The sequence below is a fragment of the Maniola jurtina genome, chromosome 10 (genome assembly GCF_905333055.1).
Source record: "Maniola jurtina chromosome 10, ilManJurt1.1, whole genome shotgun sequence".
Classification (NCBI taxonomy): domain Eukaryota; kingdom Metazoa; phylum Arthropoda; class Insecta; order Lepidoptera; family Nymphalidae; genus Maniola; species Maniola jurtina.
This window is the reverse complement of record NC_060038.1, coordinates 8,199,557-8,225,759: the sequence shown is the minus strand read 5'-3', so window position 1 is coordinate 8,225,759 and position 26,203 is coordinate 8,199,557. Positions and strand designations below refer to the sequence as shown.

At 35.2% G+C, this 26,203-nt stretch overlaps 2 protein-coding genes and 1 long non-coding RNA gene across 6 annotated transcripts in view; 1 reads left to right on the top strand and 2 right to left on the bottom strand.

The window, feature by feature from the left end:
- The window catches only part of LOC123869155 (4-coumarate--CoA ligase 1-like), a 25,606-nt gene extending 3,028 nt beyond the window's left edge, over positions 1-22,578 (bottom strand). The window contains exons 1-9 of one of the 3 annotated variants that reach the window (XM_045911920.1): positions 22,110-22,578; positions 19,249-19,456; positions 18,333-18,648; positions 17,079-17,241; positions 16,679-16,824; positions 16,230-16,362; positions 15,418-15,639; positions 14,246-14,416; positions 13,681-13,868 (exon numbers count right to left, since the gene is read on the bottom strand). In XM_045911920.1, coding sequence (XP_045767876.1) covers positions 13,761-13,868; positions 14,246-14,416; positions 15,418-15,639; positions 16,230-16,362; positions 16,679-16,824; positions 17,079-17,241; positions 18,333-18,648; positions 19,249-19,456; positions 22,110-22,229 — 1,587 coding nt within the window. In that variant the 5' untranslated portion in view covers positions 22,230-22,578 and the 3' untranslated portion in view covers positions 13,681-13,760. Of the gene's footprint in view, positions 1-77; positions 241-368; positions 685-1,165; positions 1,374-2,955; positions 3,302-13,680; positions 13,869-14,245; positions 14,417-15,417; positions 15,640-16,229; positions 16,363-16,678; positions 16,825-17,078; positions 17,242-18,332; positions 18,649-19,248; positions 19,457-22,109 lie in introns of those variants that run through there. The other 2 variants (XM_045911918.1, XM_045911919.1) reach the window with 2 other exon arrangements.
- On the bottom strand, positions 4,057-9,388 carry LOC123869156 (luciferin 4-monooxygenase-like). Of its 2 annotated transcripts, none has more exons than XM_045911923.1 (9): positions 9,182-9,388; positions 8,880-9,087; positions 8,281-8,596; positions 7,026-7,185; positions 6,809-6,954; positions 6,421-6,553; positions 5,595-5,816; positions 5,150-5,324; positions 4,057-4,675 (listed from the first exon to the last, which is right to left on the bottom strand). In XM_045911923.1, exons 1-9 carry the CDS (start codon positions 9,302-9,304, stop codon positions 4,632-4,634), a joined length of 1,527 nt encoding a protein of 508 aa, XP_045767879.1. In that variant the 5' UTR covers positions 9,305-9,388; the 3' UTR covers positions 4,057-4,631. The 2 variants fall into 2 exon arrangements, with proteins under 2 accessions (XP_045767879.1, XP_045767877.1); XM_045911921.1 differs by having other exon boundaries at positions 5,154-5,324.
- LOC123869162 lies at positions 18,943-26,021 on the top strand. Its single transcript, XR_006796820.1, has 3 exons — positions 18,943-19,022; positions 19,584-19,588; positions 26,011-26,021. It is a non-coding gene; the product is annotated as an uncharacterized LOC123869162 (long non-coding RNA).
- Positions 26,022-26,203: the final 182 nt, after the last annotated feature.

Here is a 26,203-nt window from a genome sequence, read left to right as displayed (position 1 = left end):
AATATTATCAGGGTTCTTTTTTATACCTATTTAAATTTATCCGTTTATTTTCTCCGTCAAATCTACCGTTGACTGACCTGGTATTTTTCTATACATTTCAACATATTGAGAATAGTTACATCATTAACATATACCACTTTCTTGCCAGATAATAATAATCTATAAGTCATAAAGATATCGTAATTATGAAACCAGTCCCCATAAACAAAACCAGTCTGTATATTCCACTCATCCTTGTAACTGAAATAAATAGTGTTTATAGTTAACACTTCAATCTAAAACAAAAATGTCTATTTTTTTGTTATTTTTTGCAATTGGTTCCAATTATGTACCTAGATAGATATTAAATAAGTATAACTATATCTTACTTATCCGGTAGACTGCTCATAATACAGTTTAGATGTGTTAGACAAACGCCTTTTGCTAAGCCCGTCGTCCCGGATGAGTACAATATCAATGCAGTGTCCACTTGTCCAACCCCTCTCGCTGGTTCAAATCTTTCAATGTCAATATCCTTTGCAACTAGCGACTGTACTGTAATGGCGTTTTGTGGGTAGCCATCCAGCGCAAAATATGATTTTATAGAGCCACAAGAATTTAATATTTCTTCATATCGCTCCCAGAAAAGTTTAGAGCATATAACGTGCGTAGGTTTGGCTACAGACAATTTGTGCTGAAATGGGGCTGAAAAAATATCACAAACACGTGTAAGCAAAAAAAACAGTAAATAGGTAAAAATGTTAAATTCAGTCTATGTTTTAATGGACATTTGCAGTTTGATTTTTAATCTAGCAAACTGAGGGGCTGTCCGCAATTTGACGATTTTTGATGTAATCGTGAGCAGTGCCTTATAAGTGAGAGGTCCCGGGTTTGATTCCTCGCAGGCGTAATTTATACTTTTTTAATTTTCTCTAAAAATAGGCTTTGACCGTACGTATAGGAAGCTAATTACCACTTTACTGGCAAAGACGTACAAGTTAGCCCACTTCCATCTAAAGCTGCATCATCACTTATCACCTAGTGAGATTGCTATCAAGGGCCGATTTTTTCAATTACACATAATTTTTTTTGAACTACTCACTACATTATAAGCTTGCCCTTGACTGATTGCAGTCCACCAAAATTTTTGACTTGTAATTGATTTAAAAAAAAAACTAAGTCTTACCTTTACCATTATCTAGATAATATGGAGTACATGTAGCTCCAGTAAGTAAGACACCTAGTACATTTGGAAGAAATGTAATGCGTTTATCTGAACCTACTGCAATTACGTCACCTTTTCCGATTCCTAACTGAGTAAGTGAAGTGGCCAGGTTCACAGAATACTGAAGTAATTGTCTGATAGTCAGTTCCTCTCCAGTAGTTCCATTTACCTGTGGAAATATCAAAGTAGTCATTCAAACCAGTAACCATCAATATTTTACATCACATTCAAATATTAATAAATAAAAATAACTTCCTTTAACAAACAGTACTAATCCTGAATTGCTAAACAGTATTTTAATACCTACAAAAGTTTTTAAATAATTGCTAATTTTAAAAATACTGGGGTCAGCGGCGAATGCCTCTTTCAACCTTTTCCAAGACTTTATATCTCTAGAGACTCTACTTCATGTACTTAGGGCCTGCTACTTTTATAATATCTTCGCTTCAACGTTGACGTGGTATGCCTGGCCTGCGTTTTTTTGAATGATGGAGTAACAGGTCTGTAGTTCATTCGGGTCCAGTCTGTTGTCCTTAGTTTTATGAAGGTTTCACTTCTACCTCGTGTGAACACACACACACACAGTTTCCATTATTTATTTTTTAAATTCATGACCTCTATATACATGCATATCTACAGTGAGGTTAAAAAAATTGTGACATGCTGATAACACCGTCGTGTATTGCCTTATCAATAGACCTCGTTGTGCTACGGGCTTGTTTTCTGTAATAATAGGGTTACAGCAACGTCCATCAGATATCGAGCATGTCATCATCATCATCAGCCTGTAGACGTCCACTGTTGTACACAGGCCTTCCCTAAAGAGCGCCACCACACCCGGTCCTCAGCCTTCCTCATTATAATTAAAACAAGCATGTCAGCTCGTTTTGATCTTTTTACTCTTGGGGCAGCTAGATGTGAGTTGGCAAGTGAGTTCAGATATTTGGAAAGACGAACTTCGTGTTTTTGGAGTACTTATTTATTTCCTCAGGACTTGTTGGCATATCATGGTAGACAGATAAAAATATTTTTGAATTGATTTTATGATAAGTATAACTAGATGATGCCCGCGACTTCGTCCGCGTGGATTTAGGTTTTTCGAAATCCCGTGGGGACTCTTTGATTTTCCGGGATAAAAAATAGCCTATGTGTTAATCCTGGATATTATCTATCTCCATTCCAAATTTCAGCCAAATCCGTCGAGTAGTTTTTGCGTGAAGGAGTAACAAATATACACACACTCACACACATAAACACAAACTTTCGCCTTTATAATATTAGTGTGAAGTGTGATAAAAAACATATTATGTAGGTACCTATCTCCTATAATATGTTTTATGATATAAACACAATAGTATACAACTATTTGATCATCTAATGATTAGTTGATCAAATAGTTGTATACCCATTAGATTCTAATCAATTTAATTAATAATAATTAGGGATTTACAACTACATGATGCCTGTGACTTGGGCCTCGTAGATTCAGGAAAGAAAACTCTGTGATTCTCCTGGATAAAAATTAGCTTATGTCCGTCCCCAGTATTCTTGATATCTGTATACCAAGTTTCACAGAAATCGCTTAAGCGAATAAGCAGTGAAAAGGCAGCAGACAGACACACTTTCGGATTTATAATATAATAAATATAAAATAGTATAATAAAAGTCGTTATTAACGATGAGTCTAGCTTGCATGCTGGAAAATTAATACATTAGTACGTAATTAGTACTTACATAAAAAAAATATTTACCAGTGCCACTTTGTTTTCCATTCGTCGAAGGCGATCTAATACATATTTGCCAAAATTCAAGTGAACTGGCACCATAACATTCTTCTCACCGAACACATGAAATTCATTAATTACAGACATGTTGAAAAAAATTATCTTGCCGTGATTTCTATTTATTTCATTGATTCAACGTCTGGTTTGTTTCGTGTCAAATATACCTTTAGCGAATCATGAATCAGCGATTTTATTTAAATACTGCTACTTTACCCTGTTGTGCGCTCATTGCCCTTGTTTTGGGTGTATGACACAAAAATATGTTAGGGCCTTGCCTCAAATTGCAGCGAATAGCGATACGTAGTGTACGTACAGATGCAAAAAGGTCACGATTCACTAGCGATACGTTGCTGACCCGTTTACCGCCGTCTACTTCGCCGATTTTTATCGTTATTGGCTACTATCGCGATGCAGAATCGATGCAGCATTGATGCAGCAGTGACTCAAAGAAGCCTTCACATTATCCCTTGCTTGGTCTCAATTAATCCTAGATTTTGAATTAATTAAAAAATATTATACCTTAATTTTTATTGACTATACTTAAATTTTGAATTTTTAAACTTTCGTATTGGATTATAATTTCTATCTGTCTGACTGATACTATTTAAACTGATTTGGTACAGAGATAACTTGCATTCCGGAGACATAGGCTACTTTTATCCCGAAAAATCGATTTTTAAAACCTAAATCCAGGCGAACGAAGTCGTGGGCATTATGTAGTGATTCTGAAAACTTTAGGGGAAATTTCTAGAGGGATTTTTTTTCTAATTTATTGTAAGTTCTGATTTCAGATTCCGAGTTTTCTAGGTGTCATCGGTTTTGTCTTTGTAGGTACATAATATATGTATCTCTGTAATATGATTTTTGCGGGAACAAAGTCTTCCATAAATCTAGGGTAAAATATCCTACGGTGGCAACACTGCTATTACTTAGCAGCCTAGCGATGTATCATGCTCAGTGCCGTGATATCATTGATTTTAGAGCGCCACCCCTACGTGGTATTCTCCACTGGTGTCGTTGACAAGACATGACCGATATCAACGGGTAGGTACAGAGAAACAAGTTAAGCAAGATTTCACTTTTTATTTCCAGTAATCCAACGATTTCAATTTTAAGGAAGCGCCTCCGTTTCTGCAACTGATCATCAAGTTCTGTTTTCAGTTCTTGCAATATATTTTTAGTCTAGAAAAGTTCTTGGTTTGTAAGTCAATTGTTGTAGAATGCTGGCGGAAGAGTGTAAGCTCGAGCAAGCTTTGCCTACCTAGGTAGGTACTGCTAGGAAGTAAATCCGAAATATTACTTACTAGACTAGATCTCCCGCGACTTTGCTTTAATGATACAGATTTAAAAAAATTGATAAGATCGTTTATTTGCCTTCAAACGTTTGAAAACAAATTTTCAGAAACTGGCAGCTAAAAGTAGTAAACTGGCAACAAAACTCACTCACTTCACAATAAAATTCACAATAAAATTCACTCATTCATTCATAACCTAAGTAATAAATATTACAAAAGTTTTTTAATTAGGTCAGTTTCATTAAAATATTTGTCATAAACAAGAAATCATTGTTTCAAAATAATTGATTTAGCATCTTCCTTAACAGGCCACGTAAAATCTTTCCTCTATCACTTCTGGGTAGTTCGTCAACAAACTTCACTCCACCATGTAAGTGCATGAATGGAGGCATCTAAAAAAATCAAAACATCATCATTAAAAAAACCGGCCAAGTGTGAGTCAGACTCGCGCGCTGAGGGTTCCGTACTCGGGGATTTTTTCCAACATTTTGCACGATAAACCAAAAACTATCATACATAAAAATAAATAAAAATCTGTTTTAGTATACGTAAAGCCCTTTCATATGATACCCCACTTGGTATAGGTATCTTACTTTGAAAATTGAAACACATTTTAATTTTTTTTTAAATGATGATGAAAATTCGCGGTTTTCAGATTCCTGTATTTTTGCTATAAAACCTACCTACCTGCCAAATTTCATAATTCTAGGTCAATGGGAAGTACCCTATAGGTTTCTTGATAATAGACAGGACAGCCAGACAGACAGACGGACAACAAAGTGATCCTATAAGGAAGGGTTCCGTTTTTCCTTTTAAGTTACGGAACCCTAAACATCGTAAATACAAAATCATCATTTTGTATTTACCCACCTCTGCAGCTACATAATTTATCAACTCTTGCTCTGTAACATCGAATCCCGACTTCTTTACTACAAATGCCGTAGGAAGTTCTCCTAAATCAGGAACTGGTTTTCCAACAACAGCGGCTTCAAGAACCTTTTCGTGCATTTCGAGCAAAATTTCCAACTCTAGTGGAGCAATCTGTAGATAATAAACGTAATTAAGTAATTTATTATTAAAGAGCGGTATTGTGTTAAAGACGCACAAAACCGTGGAGTGTAGAAATCTGTACCACAGCAAAACGTTAACCGAAATAATTGTCGCGACCTACGGTAACGTTTATTGGTTAAAACGTCAACGAAATCAATCATTCAATAAATTGCAAAAGATTCATGAGTAACATTTTATCTTAAAATCTATTATAGTGTGTAATTTAAACGTATGTAAAATAATATTAATAAAATCATTTACCTTATGGTCTCTATGAACAATAACTTCGTGTAATCTATCAACAATGTATAAATAATTTGCTTCATCATAGTATCCCACATCACCAGTTTTGAAAAAGCCTTCTTCATCCAGATAGGAAGATGGGTCGACTTCGATATATTCCTTCATAAACATTGGGCCCGTTACTCTTATTTCTCCAGTCTGATTAGGGCCTAGTTTCATATTGGTTTCCAAATCTATAATCTAATCCCTATATAATTAAATAACTTTCTACTAAACTAAATCATTAGAATTTTTTTTCGTTCAATGTATTGTTAAAATTCTTATTTAAAATCTTACGAATCTATATTAATATTATAAAGAGGTAAAGTTTGTAAGTTTGTTTGTAGGAAGTAATCTCTGGAACTGCTGAACCGGTTTTGAAAAAATTCTTTAACCAGTAAAAAGCTATATTATTCATAAATAACAGGTATATTTTATTAAAAAAAATTAGAGATCCATACGTAAAATTGTAATAAGCTTGTCTAGCGCGTCGCTAGTAATATTATATTAATGTGAAAATATGGATGTGTGCATGTTTATCAAACTTTCACGCCACAATGGCTGAACCGATTTGGCTGAAATTTGGAATGAAGATAGTTTGTACTGTGAATTAACACACATAGGCAAAGTTGTCTACGCGGATTAAGCCCTAAGGGTGAGGCCTGTTAATTCGCACGAGCGTAAAAAAAGCGTTGCACGCATTTTGTATTAACGCAACGCTTTTTTAAAGCTCATGCGAATTAGGGCTAAGTCACAGGCATAATCTAGTATTATTTAAATTACTAGTAACTGGTATGATAGTTACTTTGAAAATAACACCTGCAGCTGCCATACCCGTACTTCCTGGTCTAGGGCCCTCAGTTGCCCAAATATCTGAAGCAGGTTCTCCACATTCCGTCATTCCATAGCCTTGCAAAACGTTTTGCAATTTAGGCAATCTGAAAAACTTTGTAGTTATAGGCTTTTATATCATGGATATGCATTTGACGATTTAGAAGTCATTGTAAAAGTTTAATTGAATAAAGTCTCAACTCGAGATCAGCTGACGATAGTATTGATGAATGGCGTAAGTACACCGAAGCGTTGTGCATCTTAAAACAAACAGTCAAATTACGATCATGGTCGGAATGTGCCTTCGAGCAACAAATATCAAGACCTTCTTTTTGATAGTGAAATAAGCTGTGGAAACAAACCTTTGTTTAATTTTTTCGATGGTCTTTGTATGAAGAAGTGAACCTCGTGAATAAATAAATTTTAGTGAATCTAAATTATATTTTTCCAAGCTTTCTTCTTTGATCATTAGATTAATCAGGAACGGTATAAGCATTGCTATATCAACCTAAAAAATAATGAACGACATTAACCTATATATGTAGATATACAACAGAATCTCTTTTCATTATAACTGACCTGATATTTTTCTATGCATTCCAATACTTTGTAAATTTTTTTATCTGCCACATAAACCACTTTCTTTCCAATGGATAGATATTTATAAAAAAAGAAGTTATCGTAATTATGATACCATTTTCCAAACATGAAAACTGTTTGTATACTCTCGTTGAAGAATCTGAAAAATATAAATACTTTCACAAAATAGCATTTTCATCTCACTAACTCGGAAAGGTTTTGTTTTTCCTTCGAAATCTGCGTGCAAAAGTCCATTTTAACCACTAGCGTGGAAAAGTCATTTCAAATTCGAACGTGACGAGTTATGGTTTACTGGTGTAACTAACTTTTTCTTTCTAAGTATCAAAAAATACCACAATTCTGAACGCACCCGAAAAAAAATCTTTATTCAAAATTTTGTTTTTTTTTTTAACGGTTAAGAAATATTTATTTGAACTTGACATCAACATAATAGTTTTTTTTTTAATAAAATAAACTTACACCTAAATTAAAAATAAAAACAACAATAATTAAATAAAAAACTTAAATGAACTAATTTGAATCTAAAACCTCATTGAGACAACCGCAGCGAGGTATTGTACCCAAGATGCTGGCAGCATGACTCTTTTGGATGGCCAAGGCTTTTTGTCCAAGGTAGCTGCCAACTCTCAGGTCCCCGGTTGACTCGATAACCCTTTTCGAAATTTCCTCAAAAAGAGCTCGAGGCCCCACGGCCCCAAGGTCTCCACGCCAAAAGGTACAAATTTGAAGCTCCCATTGGGTTTCATATTTGCGCCTCTTGGCCCATACGGCGCTGGATATAAATTTTGTTGTAATCTTGCATCTAGCGTTTTCCTCACTGTAGTGAGATGAAAAGTTGTAGGTTTTGCACGGCTGCTTTATTTGCGCTCGTGCCTTTGAATTCTTCGCTACGCTTAAGATTCTATTTTGAACCACTCGAACTCGCTTTACTCGTAGTCCAGTCCTTCGCTAGCTCGGAATTCAATACAAACTCTCTCGCCAAAATAGCAACTTTGCAGCCTTGCATAACAAAACAATTATTTTTCGTCTAGCCATCGCGATTTTGTATTTTATGGCCCTCATAAATAAATCGCATGGTTTAGACACCTCATTGATTAAAGTCCATCCAGCCGTTGCAGCTTCGAGGGTATAAAAAATCCATATGCAAACCCAGATAAATATTATATTTATTACGAAGTAAGTTTTTAACTCATGTTGGAATATTAGGCCAATTTAATTGAAACTAAATATTTACTTATCTGGTAGACTATTCACAATACAGTTCAGATGCGTTATCCGAATGCCTTTTTGCAAACCCGTCGTTCCGGATGAATATAATATATACGCTACGTCCACTTGTCCAAGTACTTTAGCTGGTTCATAGCTCTCTATATCAACATCCTTCGAAATTAACGATTGTGTTGTTATAGCATTTGGTGGGCCATCATTTAATGTGATATAAAATTGGATAGAGTCGCAAGACGCTAAGACTGTTTCATACTGGTCCCAAAATAGTTTAGAACATATGAAGTGCGTTGGTTTTGCTAGTGATAATTTATGTCTAAGTACAGCTGCAAAATAAAACTTGAATTATTAAAACCTAATAACGTACTTAAAATAATGCAACAAAGAAGGATGTCTTTCTTATGTGAATAAGCTTAAAAATTGCATTAAATATATTTTGATTTCTATTGCAAACTAGGTACCTCCTGTACATTGACAATATTATGGTATTGACAGAAATCTTTCCGCAATTCCCAACAACAACTCAATCGGACGAAATAATATGATTTGCGAAAGCATAGGTTACAGACAGAAAGAAAAACATTAATTTTATATAATATTTGAAAATACCTTTTCCACTAGGTAATTCATAAGGTGTACATGTAGCCCCAGTAAGTATAATACTGAGGATTGTAGGCACTAATACATTGCATTCTTCTGAGCCTATTGCAACGACATCACCTTTGCCAATACCTAACTTTGATAATGAAGTGGCCAGATTGACAGAATACTGTGCGAAATTTCTGTACGTCAATTCTTCTCCAGTCATAGCATTTACCTGTAGAAAATTATTGTTAAGTAAATGTTACCAAAAAAACTGTCGAGGCACCAAAAAATTATTGAGGATGAAATATTATGAAAATATAATTTACCAGTGCTACTTTGTCTCCCATTTGTCGCAGCCGTTCTAACATATATTTACCAAAATTCAAATGTACTGGAACTTGTCTATTTTGATCACCATATATATACCCATAGCAATTTTGAAGTGACATCTTGAAGTAAAAATATAGCTATTTTATTTTAGATGTGAAAGTTCAAAATTTGCCTCACAAATGATTTGTTTTTTGAATCTTGTTTCGAAGATAATTACTTTTTATCTGCAATGACATTAACTATCTTGTACCAATTAACATATTTATCTTTTAAAGTCATTATCTTACATTATCCATGCTTTTAAAGTGTGTTCGCTTACATACGGTCGTCTTTACTTCGCGGCGCTCGCCACGTGTCATAAATTTATCAAAGGCGCTGCCGCGACATCAACCGGAACCGCGTCGGGTGTACACCCGCATGGGAATTTTGCATCTACCTACTCATACTATTCATAAAAATTCTCTTAGCTACCTAACTTGAGATTATTAATTATTATTACTAGATGATACAAGCGTCTTTGTTGGCGTGGATATAATTTTTTTAATCCCACGGGAAATCTTTCATTTTCCGGTATTGAAAGTAGTCTTTATATTAAGACCAACAGTTTTTGCATAAAAGAATAACGAACATACACATTACACACATAGATATACCCATATAAAACACACACATACAAAATTTCACTTTCATAATATTAGTGTGTTTTTTTTTAAATTCAGATACGAGTTAGCCCTTGACTGCAATCTCATCTGGTGGTAAGTGACGATGCAGTCTAAGGTGGAACCGGGCAAACCTGGAAGGGCTATGGTAGTTTTTATTAAACCCATCTCCCTTTGGTTCCGCATCCCATCGAAATGCTAAATCTTTTGGCGGCGGCTTTGCCGGCAGGGTGGTAACTAGCCAGCCAAAGTATCCCACCAGACCAGAGATTTAGAAATTATAAAATTACAAATATGTGCGAGAATCGAACCCGGGATCTCCCACTAATAAAACCACTGCGCCAGAGAGGTCTACAAGCAGGGTATTCGTATTTTATTACAAAAACCATAAGGTACAATAGAATTCTATTTTATTTTTAGAATAGTACTACATTTACGTAACAAACAGTAAAAATAAATAAAAGCTAAATAAAAAGAGCGCCTGTGGGTGTACCGACACTATATATTTATATATATATTTATTTTTCATGTACCAAAATTGTAGTTACAAAGTTATGATAAATTAATCTATATACAATATACATAGGAAATGCTTATCTCTAAACAGAGATTTCTTCCAGCTTCCCCGTGCAGGTTGTGAGTAAGGTGCATTAATACGTGGAATAGGTCCCATGGTACTAGACTTATAAAATGGTTAATACAAGTGCTACACAATAATAATAGTTACACAAATGTCTTCCAATAAATACCAAAATAAAATACTTACATACAATAATAATATAATAATAAATATATATATATACTTATGCATGATATAATATGTCAAATACGAATAAATATAATATATATAAAATATAATAAAATACTCTATTGTAATGATAGGTAATACAGCTTCACTCTGTATTTGAATGAATGTACTGAGCGGCAGTTCTCTCTGATATTTTCAGGAAGTGAGTTCCAAAGAACTATGTCACTGAACAGACTGTAATAATTATATTATTGTTAATCCCAATCAGCAATTAAAAACAACTGTTGCAATTAACAAAATATAGATAAGGTTCTAACTTACCAGAAAGTTCATATGTTCATATGTTGATAATAAAAGTTAAAAAAACTTTAACCCGACTACGGAAAAAATGAGACAACTTGAACCCGACTTGGTACAAGTAAAATAAACTAAAAAGAAAGAAACAAGATAGGTGCTTAGTGCTATCATCGTCTTGAGTAAGATTCAATACAAACGCCGTGGTGGCGAATAGGTGGCGCTGTATGAGAAATAATAATTATAATAAAATGGGGTTTCTGTCGCTTGGTATATTTTAATCACACTATAATATTATAAAGGCGAAAGTTTGTATGTGTGTGTGTGTGTGTGTGTGTGTGTGTGTGTATGTTTGTTACTCCTTCACGCAAAAACTACTAGACGGATTTGGCTGAAATTTGGAATGAAGATAGATAATATCCTGGATTAGCACATAGGCTACTTTTTATCCCGGAAAATCAAAGAGTTCCCACGGGATTTCGAAAAACCTAAATCCACGCGGGCGAAGTCGCGGGCATCGGCTAGTATAACTATATTTATATTTATGAACTCAAAATTTTCTCCTCTTTCGTTGGAGACCCCACCCGACACAATAGCAATTAAAAAAAATTTAAAACCCTTACTTTTTTAATGTCTGGCCGATTTTTTTCGTATAAAATATAGCCTATGTCACCCGGGCCTTTACAACGAATCGATTGACACCTCATTCATCATAATCGGCCCAGTAGTTTAGGCGCTAAGGTGGAACACATAGAATCTGGATACAAACATACACACATACATACATACATACATACATACATACATACATACATACATACATACATAGACTGCTAAAATCATAACCCTTCTTTTCGGCTTTGCCGTAGTCGGGTAATAAAGTTTTGTCGCATAATCGTGTATAAGTTAATGCACGCGGTTTCACCCGCGTGGATATAGGTTTTTTAAAATCATTCACTAACTCTTTGACTGTCCGGGATAAAAAGTAGCCTATTTATTACGTCTCCGAGGTGCAAGCTAATTATCCATAGTTCACCCACGTGGAATTCGGTTATAGATACATATTTCTGTGAGAACTTTGAAAATTCTGAGATAAATTGCAGCCTATGTGCTAATTGTGGATATAAGCTATCTCCACTCCCAGCCGGATCAATTGATTTACTGTGACTTGAAGGACTAATAAACATCTAAATATCCAAACTTTCGCATTTATAACAATCAATTACTAGTTGATGCCCGCGACATCGTCCGCGTGCATATAGGTTTTTTGACATACCACAGGAAGTTTAGGATTTTCTAGGAAAAAGTAGCCTGCTTAATCAGAGTATAAGCTATCTCCATTCCATACAGCCAAATCAGTTCAGTTATTATGGCGTGAAAAGAACAGAATATACCTATTTTTATTATTATTTTTTAGTTGTAATTTAGATTTTAGTTTATTTTATAAAATTGTTAATTATCATAATGCTTAAATAAAACTATATCAATATTTTTATTTTTTCAATCCAATCCAATCCATCAGCCTGTAAGCGTCCACTGCTGGCCTTTCCAAGAGCGCGCCACCAAACACCGTCCTCCGCCTTCCTCATCCACCCGCTCCCCGCTACCTTCTTCGGGTCATCGGTCCAGCGGGCTAGAGGTCGTCCCACACTGCGCTTACCGGTACGCGGTCTCCACTCCAGAACACGTCTGCCCCAACGGCCGTCGATTGTGCGACAGACATGGCCTGCCCATTGCCACTTCAGCTTGCTTATCCTTTGAGCTATGTCGGTCGCTTTTGTTCTCCTGCGAATTTCCTCGTTCCGGATTTTATCCCTGAGAGTAATAACCCAACATAGCTTGCTCCATAGCGCACTGAGTGACTTTTAGTTTGCATTGCATTAACGTACAGAAATTTATATTTTTGGATAAAATTTATCATCATCATCTTCAACCGATAGACCCCCACACGCCAAGTCGCGCCGCCATCCACCGCGGTCTTGCGCCGCCGCCTGAATCCAGCGGCTGCCTGCGGCTCATTTGATGATGTCTGTCCTCCAAATATGCCCTGCACATTGCCACTTCAGCTTCGTTGAGCTATGTCGGTTACTCTGGTTCTCCAACACATCTCTTCATTCTGATTTGACCACGTAGAGAGATTCCTAGTAGGTATAGCTCATTCCAACACCCGCTGAGTGACTCTGAGCTTGAGCACCACAAGAATTTTAGATAGCCAAAATCTACCTACGACATGAAAATGGAGGGTTTAGATACTTAATAAAAAACCTGCCAAGTGCGAGTCAGACTCGCGCACTGAGGGTTCCGTACTCGAGTATTTTTTCCAACATTTTGCACGATAAATCAAAAAAACTATTATACATAAAAATAAATAAAAATCTGTTTTAGAATGTACAGGTAAAACCCTTTCATATGATACCCCACTTGGTATAGTTATCTTACTTTGAAAATTGAAACACATTTTTTTTTGAATGATTTAACCACAAATTCGCGGTTTTCAGATTTATTTCTGTAATTCCTGTTATTGTGCTATAAGACCTACCTACCTGCCAAATTTCATGATTCTAGGTCAACGGGAAGAACCCTATAGGTTTCTTGACAGACAGACAGACAGACAGACAGACAACAAAGTGATCCAATAAGGGTTCCGTTTTCTTTTTGAGGTACGGAACCCTAAAAAAGATAAAAATAAATAATTAATTATCACTTAATATTATTTTTACAAAACTCAAATTGAGCTGTAATTATTTTCTGTGTATCTGCAAGGTTTTTAGTACTTATCAACAAAACAATGAGCATTTTAGTAAAGTTTTAATTAGGTATGCTAACAATAATATACGGACGACAGCCAAAATAAAACATTACTTAATAAAAGAATTAATTTAACATTTCTCTTAATTCTCGGCGTAAAATCTTTCCTCTGGGACTTCTAGGCAGTTTGTCAATAAGCTTCACTCCACCAGTTAGTTGCATATATTCGGGCACCTGAAAAGCACAAATGCCATCAATTCTAAGATACTTTAAGTAAAAATTATGTTGTTACAATACGAATAGTCACGACGTCGTTCAAGTTCTGGGTTGGGTCATAAAAGCTATTGGGGTTTCATCATCATCATCATCAACTGACATAGAGGTCCACTGCTGGGTGTAAATCTCAGGAACTTCCGCACGCCATGGTCTTGCACCCCCTGAATCCGCCGACTTTTTGCGACTCGTTTGATGTCGTCTGTCCATCTATTGGGAGTCTTCCGTTGCGAAGTCGCCATTACAGCACCATGAACCCCAACATCTATGGGTTTTTCGAACTATATGCCCTGCCTATGGCCACTTCAGCTCCACACTCCAGAGCCTATATAACTTACCTCTGCGGCTATATAATCCACCAACTCTTGCTCTGTGATATTTGTACCTGGCTTCAGTACTACAAACGCCATTGGGAGTTCTCCACTAACAGGGTCTGGTTTTCCAATAACAGCGGCTTCGAGAACATTTTGATGCATTTGTAATAAATTTTCCAGTTGTATTGGGGCAATCTATTGATAAAGATATGTAAATGTATGAGTGGCTTATAAAACGGCTTAAGAAAACGTGAGTGTGAGTTGTTTGAATATTTTTGTATAAATATCATTCACGAGTCACGATAGTTTTCTTGTACAACACTACTTATTAATTGCCATAAAAAAATTAAAGGTGAAAAAGTCGATTGCTTTAAATGCGCAATCATTTTTTTGTTTCTTTGAAATTAACAATGTTATTAAAGTTTGTTTTGTTTGTGATAATATTGTAACCTTATTTTTTTTATTATTTACAATTATACCTTTCTCCCTTTACAAATTATTATATCTTTTATTCTGTCGATGATATTATAGAAATACTTGTCATCATCATAGTATCCCACATCACTAGTTTATGTCTTCGTCATCCAGGTAAGTAGAAGAGTAGTAACATCTGAACCTGGCTTCAGTACTATAAATGCCAATGGGATTTCTCCACTAACAGGGTGTGGTTTTCTAATAACAGCGGCTTCAAGAACCTTTTGATGCATTTGTAGTAAATTTTCCAACCAATGAACAAAAACTACGTTCGAGTGGATTTTTGAAAATTTCCTAAATTATTCTTTTAAAACAGACGTGACCAAAGAACTGTTCTGTAAATTAATGTCTGATGATTGAGATGATGATGATGAAGATGGATTAAACCTGACTGCTTACAAAAAACAATCAGAAAAAAAGGACAACCTGGAATTCTGAAAGCAGCAACGAAACCGAACAATCTTTTACTTGCAAAATCAACAAAAGCTTACAAAAAATGTTACTAAAAAGTTATTTACCAAGATTTTAAGATATTATGAGTTTAGATAAAGTAGAAAGTATAATATGTAACTGCATATAACTGGGAAATTATCTCACACACAATGATTGCACATTTAAAACAACAAACTTTTCCTGTATTCACGCCTATATTTTTATAGTAATTCAGAAGTAGTATTCGTAAAACAGCAAGATATAACAAGAACATGATATCCTACACTGACCTTATGTCCTTCAAAATTAATTATATCCTTTATTCTGTCGACGATATAGAAATACTTGTCATCGTCATAGTATCCTACATCACCAGTTTTGAAAAAGTCTTCTTCATCCAGATATGTAGAAGGGTCAATTTCTATATATTCCTTCATAAACATTGGACCTGATAATCGAATTTCTCCTTTTTGGTTTGGGCCTAGTGTCTTGTTGGTTTTTAGATCCACAATCTAAAAGAGATATTATTATTATTAATATTTGATTTAATAATTATTAATATCTATGAGCCAGTTGGATTTCACTTTAACTTAATAAAATATATTGAAAATAAAATTATTACCAATTTTTTTTGGTTTTTAAAGGCGTGCGTCATACGTTTATATAACCACAATATGCTTATTTGATACTTGAAAATTAACGAGAGAAATTGATGCAATAGTTCTTGATATTACTCTACGATAATAAAATTAATGAGTATAGCTTCACTATGATGATACAAGGCGAGAAAACGAGTTGACGTTTGGAAGCCCGAACCCTACCTGAGCCTTACCTATATGTATTTCTTTTCTTTTTTGGGGTTCTAAAAAAATAAAAAAATGGAATTATTATGAACTGTGTTTGTTTTCTTTCCGTTTGCTAGTTTGTTTACCTGTTTTCTCACGATAACGATAAACGAGCGTTATGTTAATAACAAACTCACTTTATTACGACACGACGATGGTCAAACGTGAACTCGTTTATACTATAATAAGCCTATTTACCGCTCATTATCACGATATATGTACTATTATTTTTTTATAATAACCTGTTTATGACTTACTTTAATGATAATCCCCGGTGTCGCCTTACCAATACTTCCTGCTCTCGGACCCTCATCTGCCCAAATTTCTGAAGTCGGTTCTCCACATTCAGTCATCCCATAGCCTTGCAAAATGTTTTGTAGCTTAGGCAGTCTAAACAAAATCAAGAAATTCATACAATATTTATAATCTAAGAGACTAAGTTTAACATGCGCATGAAGCGTAGGTATATATCCTGCAGTAGGTAGGTACGCTGGGTTTCGGGCAAGGTTTCGGAGGTTTCGAAGGTTTCGGTTACTAAAATTGTACATGAAATTCTATTAGAACGGATAACATCAAGCGCTGTCATCGGTATTTTAATTTTAGTAACCACTTGAAACACAGCGCACTGGACACGCGCTTAGGCGCCTGTTATACCTAACTAATCCCTAAAAAAGCCTAATTAATTTTGTATCTCATAAAAACTGACCTTTTCTTTACTTGTTCAATAGTATCTTTGTGAAGTAGAGTTGATCGTGAGTATATCATTTTCAGAGAATCTAAATTATACTTTTCTAAATTTTCTTCTTTATTTATAAGGTTGAGCAGATACGGCAGAATCATAGCTATATTCACCTAAAAAAGTATTTTATTAGATTCAAGAATCAAGATTCTTAGTTGGCAGAAACATTTTTTACAATAAGATGTTATTAAGTAGTTATGTAAGTAAAAGTGTTTCTCCTTACATAATCAGGCATGCAAAGTTAGTACAAAGTACAATTTCATATTTAACCTATTCTTTAAATTTCAAAAAATCATATATTGCGTATTAGGTTTCTCTTATATACCTACCTACTATAATAATATATTATTGTTTATCGTTTACTGACCTGGTATTTTTCTATACATTCCAACATGTTTAGAATAGTTACATCATTAACATATACCACTTTCTTGCCAGAGAATAGTAATCTATATGTCATAAAGGTATCGTAGTTATGATACCATTCCCCAAAAATAAAAGCTGTCTGTATATTCCACTCATCCTTGTAACTGAAATATTATAATGGATGTTTATTACCAAAATAAACCTCGAAATTGAAGCATTATTCTTCGGTAGGTACTTTTGCTAACCATTTCAAAAAAGAAGATAGAGAGATAGATAAAATATTTATTGCACACAAAAAAATGAAAAGGAACACAGCACAAAAGGAAGAAACAGAAAAAAACAATTGTGTGAAAAGGCAGCCTTACTTATTGCTTAGAGCAATCTCCACCAGGCAACCTTTGGTGAAAGGAGAAGTTAGTGTTGGAAAGAAGGTTCTGTATTCAAAAACCGGCCAAGTGCGAGTCAGACTCGCGCACTGAGGGTTCATACATAAAAATAAAATAAATATCTGACGGATGGACGGACGGACGGACGGACGGACGGACGGACGGACGGACGGACGGACGGACGGACAGACAGACAAACAGACAACAAAGTTCTTTTCTTTGTATACCGTTGGCTTCCTATTAAATAAAATAAAATAAAATAAAGTGATCCTCTAAGGGTTCCGTTTTTCCTTTTGAGGTACGGAACCCTAAAAACAATGATCCGATTTTGATACGATTTTACACTGTATACATACTTTCAAGAAGGTTGGAATATAAAAATTCCAATTACATAAATATGTCTCTAACTTTTAAGCGATTAAATATCACTTGTTTTAACGGCGAAAGCAAACATCGTGAGGGAACTTGCATGCCAGAGAGTTCTAAATAATACTCTCAAAGGCGTGTGAAGTCTGCCAATCCACACTTGGCTAGCCTGATAGACTGTGGCCAAACCTTTCTTATTCTGAAGAGAGACAGCTCAGTACTGAGCCGGCAATGGGTTGATCGATGATCACACTATCACACTATCACACTAATATTATAAAGGCGAAAAGTTTGTATGTGTGTGTGTGTGTGTGTGTGTGTGTGTGTGTGTTTGTTATTCCTTCACGCAAAAACTACTAGACGGATTTGGCTGAAATTGAGAATGGAGATAGATAATATTCTGGATTAGCACATAGGCTAAAACATAAATGCACGCGGGCGAAGTCGCGGGCATCGGCTAGTGATGACATAAATAGGACGTGAAATAAATATAATTGTATTACTTGTCCGGCAGACTGCTCATAATACAATTCAGATGTGTAAGACGAACGCCTTTTGGCAGCCCCGTTGTCCCGGATGAGTACAATATCCATGCAGTATCCACTTGTCCGACCACTCTCGCTGGTTCAAATCTTTCAATATCAATATCCTTTGCAACTAGCGATTGCACTGTAATTGCGTTTTGTGGAAAGCCGTCCAGCGCAAAATAAGATTTTATAGAGCCACAGGAATTTAACACTTCTTCGTATCGCTCCCAGAAGAGTTTAGAGCAAATAAAGCGCGTTGGTTTGGCTACAGACAATTTGTGTCGAAACACGGCTGAAAAACAAAACAAATGTAAATGTAGCAAAAATTAGGTTACTAAATTATTTTTGTTAATATTATTCACTTATATTATACTATTATAATATTAATCACTGTCCTTTGATTTTTTATTTCAAAATTTTGTATGGTCTGGTTTGGTCTAAGTTTAAAGCAGGCAGGGCTGTTCTAGAGTGAAAAAGTGGAGAGGGTCCTAGATTTCCTCCTAAACAAGTCTTGTGATGGGTCATTCTAGGCCGGATCCTAGATCACCTCCTAAATCGGCCGGCAGGAGCAAATATGAGCACTGAGCAGCAGACACATGTGTAGGGACCAACCTAGATTGCTCCAATCTAGCTGCCTCCTAAATCAGCTATGCCGCAGTGTCGTGAGTAGAATGCTTTAGTCGTAGCTAGTTACTACCTCATTGGTGAAGAAATGCCGCCAATTGTGAATCGATTGTGCGTTCCATTACGATGATCTAACCTAGCCCTTCCTACCCGCTTCCATGTTAGATTACTTAGTGGTAACCAAGTAAGTGAGATCATAGTCTTAAGGGCTGACTTATCGACAAAGGACATCGAATAATAAAAACTCGAACTAATTTTAAACTCTTACCTTTACCACTATCTACGTCATATGGAGTGCATGTAGCTCCAGTAAATATAACGCCTAGCACAGTTGGCATAAACGCATTGCGTTTTTCTGTACCTATTGCAATTACGTCACCTTTTCCAATCCCTAACTTCGTAAGTGAAGTGGCCAGATTGACGGAATATTGAAGTATTTGTCTGATAGTCAGCTCCTCTCCTGTAGTTGCATTTATCTGTGGCAATATCAATCTTTATTATAGTAGGTACGTTTTTATTATAACGCAGAAATAAATCCTAAATCAGAAGCTTACTCGCTGCACTTTCCAACTAAAGCTGCCGAACAAACAGCAATTTTCCCAGGTTTAGTAGCAAAACCTGTTTTTAAAAAAATCTACTGAATTTCTTCAGTGAAAACATCCAAAATCATATAAAAGCTGTGAAAATTTAGTTTAAAACTTATTGAAATCAATACTGTTTGTCCGTTTCATGGAAATTTTCCTCTTTTAAAAAAACTCCGCGGGTCAACCCACGCAAGGTTCCTGTTGCCCGCTAATCGGGGAATTTTCCACTGACTAACGCAATTAAAGACGTTGCGACGGATGGTTCTTTTTGATTATCCGACACCCCAATTCTGATCATTCTTTACGATAGGACGGTCAGATACTCAAAAGCTCCCAATTTCGTAATTATTGCCGATAGCCCGATAAACACATTATTCTTCATTTGAATGAGAGGAACAAGAGGTCGCGGTGTGTTGTGATAAGCTGATAAAAACGCCGCTGTGCAATGCCCTGTTATCGGACCCCATTGTGTAACGGAATTGTTTTCTATGAAATTATTGTTGCACCATCCGTCATCACGTAGCCCCTATCTGTTTCTGTCCCATCCCATCCACACTATTTGTTATCGATGGTTTAGTTCACAATAACTACACAATTGAAGATTTTACAGGAGAGCTATTTAAAAGGACTAGCACAAAAATAGTACAAAGATCATTTCAATGCAGTTTATCATCTGGTCGAAAGTTATAACCTGAGCTAAACTATAGATATTGAAATGATCTAGTGCTAGTCCTATCTGAACTTTAAATAGCTCTCCTGTATAATCGTTAGTAGTTCGTCGTGTGTAGTTAGCGCAATTGTGAAATAATCTATCGATATTGTCTATAGGGTACCTTTGTCTATAATTATTATGTCTGTTGGTTGAGCCAACCATTTTGTGTTGTGGGTTTGGATTGAGATCCAAATATACATCGCTATGGCTCAATTCTTTAAACGACTTGAAAGAACGACATATTTACCTTGTTTTGTAAAATTAAGTGGTCCACAGTTTGAGGAAAAAAATATTTTTGTGAACTTGGGGTTTTGTTTTAATTCGTGTTTTGAGACCGTACTATATTAATAAGGGGTTCCATAATAATACAAAAAAACCCTTGTAGTTTCGACCAGTCCGTCAGTCTGAGTGTCACAGCCATTTTAAAAATGAATTATAAGAACTGTAAATGCATCAGCATGGCTACGAAGTCCTGCCGTATGCTCGACCAGGGTTTTTTAATGAACTCGTGAGAACTCTTTCATTTTCAGGAAAAAAGTACTCAGTGTCAGTCCCCAAGATTTCAGCTGTAGGTATCCCATTACAATCGCAAAAACAAATAGGCTATGAAAAAATAACAGACTGATAGGTAGACAGAAAGACACACTTTTGCATTTTTATTATATCATAGTATCGATAGTTAAATCGACTTTCTTATCAACTTAACTAAATTATGCCATCTGAGGTTGATACACAAGTAGGTAAAGCAAAGTAAAAGTAAAATATTCTTTTCACCTCTCTAGCTCAAACAGGGCGCCTTTGCTGCCTGAAACCAGTGAGCAAAACTCAATTTTGCTCACTGGAGTGAGAAAAAGTGTTTTTTTTTAGAACGCTCACAAGAAACGTTCGGAAATGTTGTATATAATCTGTGTATATAATATTGCATACCGCATACCCCATACATTTTATTTCGACAATTTTTTTAACTCTCAATTTTATTATTTAAAATAATTACTTTATGTTAAAATGTGTTTTAGACTTTATAATTCTGTAACACAACATGAAACATTAAAGAAAATTAAAATTAATTAATTAATATATTTCATTTTATGATTGACACAATTCTGAACGCAGATTAAAAAGGAATAAAAAATGGCGGAAAAACAAAAGAAAAATTGTCTATGAGGTCTAAAGCTTAATAAAAACATACCTATCTAATTTCTTTGTAGATAATTGTTATAAAAGTTTTAAAAATAAGAAAATTAGTGATTCTAGTGATAATTTTAAACCATCGGTTATTAAAGGAATCAGTGTCTAACGCTGAATTAAACTTTGTTCCGGAAAAGTGGCGTGAAAAATACTTGAAAGCCTTTGAATTATTTAACGATTGGAAATTTGTTAAAAGTGTGAAGATCTACTCAGAAACTGGTTTTATCATATAAACATGTAATATACATGAATATAAAAATATCTTAGTGTTTCAATAAATAATTATCACACGATAGCAAAATTTTTGTTTCTTGTGCCTTTGAACCCCTCGCTACACTCAGGATTCTACCTTAAAATCCTTCGCCCGCTGGGAGTTCAAACTAGGCACTCGCAGCAAAAATGAATTTTGCTATCTTGTTGAACAAATAACTATTTTTACACCAGATTTACATAGAAACTATTTGAATACCAAATCTATTATATAATTCGTTCATTCTATTCATTAATAACATATTATATATTTAAAAGCCGTTATTAACGACGGGTTATTCGTTAGTCTATTTCATCAATCTCCTTTGGGAGAGTAAGCTTGAAATTACATCGTGGAATTTTTTAGGTAACTTAAGTATAACTACTTTTACTTACCAATGCAACTCTGTCTTCCATTTGTCGCAGGCGATCTAGCACATATTTGCCAAAATTCAAATGTACTGGCACCATAACATTTTTCTCACCGAACACATAAAAGTCGTCAATTACAGACATTTTGACAGACAAATTGAAAATATTGTATATTTTCCCGTGATATGTCCGTCATACGACTAGCTTGTATCCTGTCAAATACACGTTTAAGAATGTTCATGAAATATCAGCGTTTCAATTTAAATACTACAAGGTTCATTCACTTTGTCATGGGTTAGAAACAAAGCACTTGTTGGTAACAAATATAATTTGTCATTAACTACTGTTAAGTAACTTTTTAGTTACCTAATTTTCAAATGATAAGGATAACAGTTAGGTGCAACACACATCGGCAGAGTAGAGCTGAGGCGCGGCATCCTTCATGATACAAACTACCTCTTTATTCATTTTGGCAGAACGGTGGCAGCGGCACTCTGCACGCGGACCTTTGAATCACTCCAGGTTTTGATTTTATATTATGTTGTATTGTACTCCAATTTAACCGTATTTCAGCCTTCATAAGACTGAGTTTAAGTTGTTATCAGCAAGACTCAGCTTTATTGCAATCTGTCTGTATGTTCTGGGCCTTAGTAGGTAGATAAATGTTCAGGCTGGGCCAAGGCCAAATTGACGCACGACCGGTAATGTTATCCATAGTATTATTGTAAATTTTATTATAAGGACTTAATAGATTATGCAAAAGTGTGTCAGTGTGTCTACTAGCTTTTCACGACTCGATTTTGAAGTTTTGTACAGAGATAGCTTGCATCCTGCAAAGCGGATAGCCATACGGTACTTTTGGTCCCGAAAAATCAAAGGATCTTTAAAAACTTAAATCTTGCTTAAATCTACGAAGTTGCAGGCATCATCTAACTAGTACAGAGATAGCTTCCATGCTGGAGACGGACATAGAATACTAATTTTTGTCTTGAAAAATCAAAGAGTTACCTACCTAACATGAGTTTTAAAGACCTAAATCCGTGCGGAGGAAGTCGTGGTCAACTTCTAATCATTAAATATCGATTGTGGACTGTACTTGAAAAGTTGATAAGTATTCAACTCTTTAAACGAGATGATTACGGTTTTTTTTTAAATAAATACCTAGTCATATTTAAAACAAAACAAAAGCCGTACAGTGGAATTGAATTATTATAGGTATATTGGCAATATTAAATTAACGTTTATGCAATTAAGTCAATCCGCCTGTTTAACTCTATTTCCCTTTAAGAAACCTATTACAAGCCGCAGGGACCATTTTCGAGCAGGGCTACGAACTAAATTGCTCCGAGGTGGAATGAGTCAATTTAAATGTTAAGAAGTTTCATTTAAAAAATTGACATTGGAAAGTCTTTAGCCGTATTTGTTATTGGTTCTCAAGCTTACAATAATAGTTACTCAAGCAAGGCCCATGCTTTTCATTAGAATTTTAGATGTATTTCGTACTCAAAAAGAAAAACGGAACTCTATTGGAATTAAAATATTATATTATGGTTGTCTGCCTGAGACCAATTTCGAACGAGTCCGTGGAATGCCGACTATGTAGGGTTGTAGACCTTTACGATGCCTCGCAGTCCGATAGTGAAATAAATGGCTAAGGGGGAACTAGATCAAATTAGTTCCTCACACTCTTCGAAGACATTCTGCTGTGTTTCTTGATTTGGTTCGGCGTGAGAGGTATTCTTTATCGACAGTACGCAACGCGGTTTGTTCAAAAATACTTGAGTAAAACTTTCCATAGTTGATCTTTTCATAGGTGTTCACTAAGAAAATAATTCATGATTCAGAAGAAGTTTTCTCGATACATACATAATGATTTCACTAAACTTTAAGTTGGAGTTAGTGGCAAACCCGGCAAACCACTATTCAGTCCAATATTGCACCTTTATAAGGATCAGTTCCCTCAAGTACCTCGGTACCTTGAGCTGGAACACGAACTCGAACCGCTATTCCCATTAATATATTGTAACGACGACCAATCTCAGTGCAGTGGCCTTTATTGTCTCGACCAAATCGATATCTCGCTCAGCTATTAACCACATTTCAGTTTTACATGGCTGAATTTCTAATCTTTTAATGACCTAGCCTTGGAGGAAAGCCATTTCGTTATCATGTTGTAAAATGTCTACTCGCAAGGTAATGATAGTTTGATGATTAAAACAAAGTTCAAACAAATTGCTCATGTCTTTATCTCTCTCTCACTGGGTTTTATTCCTTATTGGTGAGGGCCATTGATCATATTATAATTGGTGGTAGGTGGTAGCTACCACAATATGCGCTACATTCTTCATAATATGACTCGATCAAGAGTTGTACATTATTTTTTATTCCCTCTCGTTTATTTCCATGACTCATTACAACTATATTATTATGTTTATGAATTATATTATTATAAATAACCGCATATTATTAATAACCGCAACAATCCAAAAAATACGGTTAAATAGTTAGAAATTCTCATTCTGTCAAAATTTCAGATCTCTGCCTACTTGTTGTATTACATACAGTTCATAAGACGAATTCAAATTCAAAATATTTTTATTCAATCAGACTTTTACAAGTACTTTTGAATCGTCAAAAGCATCTACCACTGGTTCGGAATGCGTTTCCTAGCGAGAAGAACCAGCAAGAAACTCGGAGGTTGCTCTTTTCAAAGATTTCTTAAATACAGACGGACGGATGGACGGACGGACATCGGAGGCTTAGTAATAGTATCCCGTTGGCACCCTTCGGGTACAGAACTCTAACTACTTAGTATCTATAGAAAATGATGGATTTACCTCAACGACGGTGTTACTTTTTTACCCGACTACGGCAAAGCCGAAAGGAAGGGTTATGATTTTAGTTAACTTGAAAGCTCCCTAATTTCCTTTGACATTCCAAACGTAATCACGCTGGAATGTACTTTCGATAGCACTAATGACATGACTAATAGGTAACTTGACAAAATAGACTTCTCGAAAGTATGGTACAATAAGTTACTTTTTATGATGTCATTTTTAGCTGAATTTATAAAAATATACTATGTATCTACTATTGTACTGATCCTGATCCATTCTCAATTCTCATTATTCCAAAACTCTTATTCTACTAATAAACTTGGGAAAAATTTGACTGCAAAACGAAAAAAAATATGCATAAATCTACAAAGTGTTAAATGAACTACACCACACAATCCACTTAGTAGATTCACAGTCGAGCGTTGAAAATCCAACACTGCGGCATTAATAGCACAATAACGATGTGAACGATGATTAGAGTACGTAAAAAATGATTTGTGATAGATATAATTGAGGTGAATATTATTATAATAATTAAAATCGAATCAAGATATTTAACCGTTTGACCCGCTTTGATTCCCTAGTTAGCGTTCGAACTGACGTTTCGACTTTTATGCCCATTGTGGACGAGGGTTCGTAATTTATCGCAGGACATCAACGTGAATCCAACAGATACGGTCTGTTTAAGAGGGGTCTCTCCGTCACTCGTTTCATACAAACGTAGTTCCAATTTCATTTGAATAGTAAGCAACCAAAGTCCATGAAATTTTGCAGACATATTCTAGAAACTAATATCTATGTCTGTGGTTTTCCAGATTTCTGCGAAAATATTCGGTTTCAAAGTTACGCGGTCTTAAAAATTTACATACAAATCTTTGAGCCCCTGTAATTTTAAAACTACATATTTTTAGAAAAATCTAAAACACCACAGACACAGATATTAGTTTCTAGAATATGTCTGCAAAATTTCATGGACTTTGGTTGCTTAATATTCAAATGAAATTGGAACTACGATTGTATGAAGCGAGTGACGGAGAGAGCCCTGTTAACCAACGATGCTTATATTTTAACTTCAGTAATTAATGAAGGCTAAATTTATTCGAAAATTGTTTAGAGGATTAGGTTTTTGAAAATCCCGTGGGATCTCATTGATTTTCCGCTATGAAAAATAGCCTACATGTTCTTTCACGGGATGTAAACTACTTCTGAACCTTTCGTAAAAATCAGTTTTGTGGATGGACCGTGAAAAGCTAGCAGACTGACAGACAGACACACTTTCGC

Coding starts and splice junctions, on each gene's coding strand:
- LOC123869156 (XM_045911921.1), bottom strand. CDS start 9,304: ATGTCACTTCAAAATTGCTATGGGTATATATATGGTGATCAAAATAGA. Junction 8,597..8,879: donor TGAATTACCTAGTGGAAAAG/GTATTTTCAAAT, acceptor TTTATTTTGCAG/CTGTACTTAGACATAAATTA. Junction 6,554..6,808: donor ATCGAAAAAATTAAACAAAG/GTTTGTTTCCAC, acceptor AAAGTTTTTCAG/ATTGCCTAAATTGCAAAACG.